The 5,216-nt window shown below is 36.8% G+C and overlaps 1 protein-coding gene across 2 annotated transcripts in view; it reads right to left on the bottom strand.

Annotated features, from left to right (window-relative positions):
• Positions 1–4,298, bottom strand: part of prkar1b (protein kinase, cAMP-dependent, regulatory, type I, beta) — a 60,086-nt gene extending 55,788 nt beyond the window's left edge. The window contains exons 1-2 of one of the 2 annotated variants that reach the window (XM_014010099.1): positions 4,222–4,298; positions 2,353–2,540 (exon numbers count right to left, since the gene is read on the bottom strand). In XM_014010099.1, the coding sequence (XP_013865553.1) occupies positions 2,353–2,526 (174 nt within the window). In that variant the 5' untranslated portion in view covers positions 2,527–2,540; positions 4,222–4,298. Of the gene's footprint in view, positions 1–2,352; positions 2,541–4,145 lie in introns of both variants that reach the window. The other variant, XM_014010100.1, reaches the window with a different exon arrangement.
• Positions 4,299–5,216: the final 918 nt, after the last annotated feature.

Below are 5,216 nucleotides of genomic sequence, written 5' to 3'. Positions count from 1 at the left end.
AAAGAAAGAAAGAAAGAAAGAAAGAAAGAAAGAAAGAAAGAAAGAAAGAAAGAAAGAAAGAAAGAAAGAAAGAAAGAAAGAAAGAAAGAAAGAAAATCAAACTGGGTGAAACAGAAAACACTTCTTGCAGATAAGAAATGGGATTTGGAAAAAGTGAACACACCCTGTAATCTATTTAAAATGTTGAAAAGCAGTATAGAGAACAGACGAAATAAACTTTGTGAAGAAAGAGTTCACTGAATACAGGATGCTCTACAGTCTATCTATCCTCCTATGTTGCCTTGGTTACCGCCTGCAGTGGGCGAGTAGTGCTGATGAGAATGGCCATGAAAAAAAAAACACAGACATGGAGGATAAAATACAAAAAAGTGTTGATCACTGTTGTTTTCTGATCAATAAAGCTTACATGAAGGTAATAATGTTGATAGGGAATGGATTTAGAAAAGAGTAAGCCTTTTAAATAAGTGGGACACCACAAAACATGCATGGCCCATTTCCCTCCACAAATAACTGACCTCATAATTCTTGCACAGATTTGAACGGGCTGACCACAATAGTTTTACGCTCCTGTTGACAATAAAAAACCCAGAAGGCTGCAGATTTGTTTTTCCTGCCACTTGCACACACGTCTGTTTTCACTGTAACTTCTGCTTCTTAAGCAATAAGCCATATCCTAAGGACTACAAAAAGATCCAACACGCAAGGACACAAACACTAATGATGACATGCAGAGTCAATATGTGTGCATATTCCACATAGCAAAATGTGTCTGGCCCAGTTCTGGCCCACATCAAGGCACTAACAGTTGGCCCAGATACCACAAAGAATAACTGCCCTTTGGTGGCCCAGATGTGGTGTGCCAGAGGTGGTCCATGAATGGGCCAGAACCACATAAACCAAACCACAGCTGGGCCACCACAGTGTCATCATTGCTGGACCTGGCCCACATAACTGACAAAACATTTGCCATACCAGCAGTCAACCAACAGAGCCAGCCTGGCACCAGACTGGCCCACATCTGTCTGCTCTGTGGGATGGGCATGAGGACTGAGCTGAGAATAACCCTTTAAACTGACTCTATTGCTAAGATGGTAACTTTCTGAAGAAAATACATTATGCATGTGTTTCTATTTATTACATGCAGTTAGCTCCACAAATCGCACTGATTCATATTAGTTTAAACTGATTTTTTTTTTGTTATTTTTTTATACAACACACTGCAGGTTCTTAACAAGAAGTGCCAGTGAGGATGTAGCACGTTGTCTTATGGCAAGAATAACGTGAAACTTTCTTCTGTTGTGCTTGATCACATATATTAGTATTCATGCTGCCTCTCTGACTGTGCAGCATTAGAATCCCAAATAACTACTGCATCAGTAACAGCAGCAGCTCTGTTAATAGTGTTATGCTCATTTTGATGCTGAGTCTCTTTGACTGTTATGGAGGGAGTCYGAACATGAAAGAAGTTGCAAACAGAGCAATTTTGCCACTTTTTTTTTTGTAATTTCCATATTTAAACTTGGGGTTACACGACAGATGCGAAAAAGAATACATGAATCACATGTTAGTTGCTGCTAAAATCAGATGGCTTTCACAAGGTACCACGCACATTCATAAACCCCTGCAGCACAGAGGAGGACCCCCTCCTCACCATGTTCCACCCTTTAGACATCAAGATGCTCTTTTTTTGTCCACAATCATTTCTTTTGTTTGTGATATCAGAGCACCAGGAACATCCTGCAGCTCCAGCTCACACACCTTCCTTGGTGACCCAATTCTGCCAGCAGTGTAAGAGTGGAGCCCATTGTTCAAATCAACAAATCCCATGATGCACTCATGAGCAACCAAGCCAAGTAGGTCTCTGCAGGATCAAAGCCCAACAACCAGCTCATTCCACGTTGGTTAAATACTAAGGGACTTTATTGTGAAGACCATTTGTTTCAAATAATGGGTACTTGTACATCCTGAAACATTTTATTGTTGGTTATTATTATAAAACACTGTTATGTTTTTAGGTAAATCCCCTGAACAATGTTACACTCAGAAAACACAAAGGCACAAAGTGGAAAAATAGACAGAAGCAACTGTTGAATATAAAACATGTTACAAAATATTATCTATGAAATAAAGATAACAAACATTAACCTAAATTATTCATTTTATAACTTTAAGACTATTTTATTACTTACTATTTTACTACATCATGCACTGCAACTAAAATGCATTTTACCTATCCAATGTAGATTTTAGAAATAGTGGCAATCAGCCACTTGAACATACAACACACAAAATAAACCTACAGAAATCCCACACTGAAAACAGAGGCTCACACTGAGTGTTGATGTCACCAACCTTCTCCAGCTTTTCAAAATGCTCCCGCAGGAACTTCATAGGACGCTCGGGCTTAGCGATGCAGAGGTTCACAATGCACTCTTTGAGGATCTGCTGGATGTTGTGCTTCTGCACAAAGATTTCACAACCTTTCAAACTCTCGTCTTCTTCCAGAGTGGAGGAGGAGGTGGCCATCTTATCTTTTATGTCTGTGGAAGTGGGGAGAAAAAAACAGGGTGGTCCATAAGGGGGGGGAGTAGAACAGAGTAAACGGGTAGAATAGGCGAACTAGCTGAGATGAACAGAAAGGTTGACTGGAGGGGCAAAAAGAGAACTTCACAAGATGGGGACAAAAAGCACAATAGAGGAAATGAATGGTGGAAAGGAGTTCAGAGTATTTCACTAGCTGCTGATGGTTTCTGTGCAGAATCTAATGACAGATTTTGATGTATGTTGACAGTGTCTTACATACGACAAATTGCATTTTTGATACTTTATAAAAATCAATAATAATGTGGATTAGGCCAAATTTTACAATACAAGCTGCAACAAAACATGAGTTTGTGAAATGTAGGCTGCTGCTATAATGATAATATTTAATAATCATTGTAAAATGTAAATAAAACCATAACACAAAAAATGTGAACTGAGCTAACACTATCAAACTAGTTATTGACAAGACAGGGTGAGTTACTGTGCAAAGCATCTCATGRGTGCGTAAAGGCATCACTGATGCAAAACAATGCAGCTTGTTTTAGTAAGACACAGACATGCTTCAATCTAAAGCACAACTTTAGCAGGAAAATGTCAAAATACAACCTAAACAATTTACAACAGCATGGCTGTCAGCAATCCAGCACTCTGCTCACTGAAAGCATTGAGAGCATTATTAAATAAAAAACAAGCCCAAATCAATAATATTTTTCTTTCTAAAATACATCAATTGGTCAATACACACACAAGATGCAAGACAAAACTACAATATTTTTGGTGTTGTTGTTCAGGTGTGAAAGACAAAACTCAAACAAGATTATTTACTTCAAAAACTGAGGAGTTGACAGATGTAATGATTTGATAAAGTTGTCTTTGAAATTAGTATTTTGCAAATTGGTTTTTTTTTTGTTTTGTTTTTGTTATTAACAACAAACATTTCTGAAAACTGGATCACTTCAATATTATCGTCTCAAAAGCAGGTAAGAGATTGACCCCAACATAGTAGAGCTAAACTTTATAAATTTAACTCATGATCACATAAGCCCTTTTGTAAGCTTTATAAATGTCTGTGCTAGATTTTCATTTTCATTTTCTTTTAATTACACAAATATCAACAGTTTAAAATTGGTGTCTTATATTTTTATGCATTAATGGACTCCTTAAGCAGGTGGAAGGAAAGAAATTAGTTTAGCTGTGAATGAAGATGAACTCAAAGAACACGAGTCAATCTTTCTTGACAAGCCAGGAAGAGGATCAGCGTTAACAACCTTGCTTCACTTCCTCAAAGGATAACACGCTTTACTTATGTTTATTACTGCACTAATCATTATTATAGGACTTCCATAATGGCACTGACTGCAATTTCTTCATAATGGCGCAGTAGTGTCCAAACATAACAATCCAACCTTATAAGCAGTGTCGTTATTTTTTACTAAACTGAGCACCTGTTCAACTGCATTCAAAAAGAAGCTACAGCTAGCTTTTCTAACCTGACAATGACAGTCAAACTACAACGAAGGGAAATTACTGCAACTGACAGGATCCTAGACAAAAACAAAGGGCCTGGTTACAGCTAGCAGTACACTCGCTGATGTTCCTACCGTTTTTATTTACTATTTTTCTGGAGGATGATCAGTGAGAAAACACCTCGCTGATGGTGAAAGATTGATGATGTACCTCTTGTTAGCTGGGATGCTGTTGCCGTTGCTGCTCTGCCTCTGTTCGTTCTGCGTCAGTCTCGATGACGTCAATCTGTCAGCTTCTCGACCYCAGTTGTATGGCAGACCGTTGTAGCATATAATGAAGCAATACCTCATTTCTGTCAATAAAAGCATTTGGATGGTCAAAATGAAGTTGTTATCATTCATAATTTTATTTTAATCCATTTTATTTTTTAAAGCACAATCTCTTAATTAAAAAAGGAAAAAATGTTGTAGTATTAACGCAGTTTGCTGGTTTCCTTATATTGATAACTTTTAATAACTGGCTTTAATATGTGAATGTTTTTGTGCTGTGCACTGAGACGACCATTGTGACTTGGCCCTAAATAAATAAATTAATTCACTGATATGAATAAAATTATTTTTATACTGATGTAAAATTTGTGCCATTAAGTCTCACACTGTTGTCAAATGTTGGTCTTTGAGGGCCACTATTCTGCACGTTTTTAAAGGTTTCCCAGCTTTGACAATGAACACACCTGATTTGAATGAATGGGTGAGGAACAAGCTTTCGTAGAAGTTGAAGAGCAAAGAAACAAGTTAAATGCGCAGGATAGTGGTTGTCAAGGACCAGGATAGGACATCACTGTAAAGTTGAAGAAATCACATTATCATTAGACTGAATTAATTACTAGATTTGATTTAGTTAGTTTTGAGGATAGTAAAATCCATACATAAAGTTTTGTTTTGTTTGTAAAGAACTGTGTGAAAATACATAAATCTACTTATATTTAAAATAATTTCGGATCATCTCAGATATCTACAATTTAAATTTTCGACAGAATGTACTTTCCTAAAGCAAATATGGAATTGGGAAAAAATGATCTGACTTTTTAGAGAACAATGACATAATTGTTAAGTATCTGAAATGTTGGTTGTGGATAGAACAAAGTATGTATGTATGTATGTATGTATGTATGTATGTATGTATGTATGTATGTATGTATGTAT

Source organism: Austrofundulus limnaeus, unplaced genomic scaffold (assembly GCF_001266775.1).
Source record: "Austrofundulus limnaeus strain Quisiro unplaced genomic scaffold, Austrofundulus_limnaeus-1.0 Scaffold65, whole genome shotgun sequence".
NCBI classification, from domain to species: Eukaryota; Metazoa; Chordata; class Actinopteri; order Cyprinodontiformes; family Rivulidae; genus Austrofundulus; species Austrofundulus limnaeus.
This window is presented reverse-complemented; position numbering and strand designations above follow the sequence as displayed.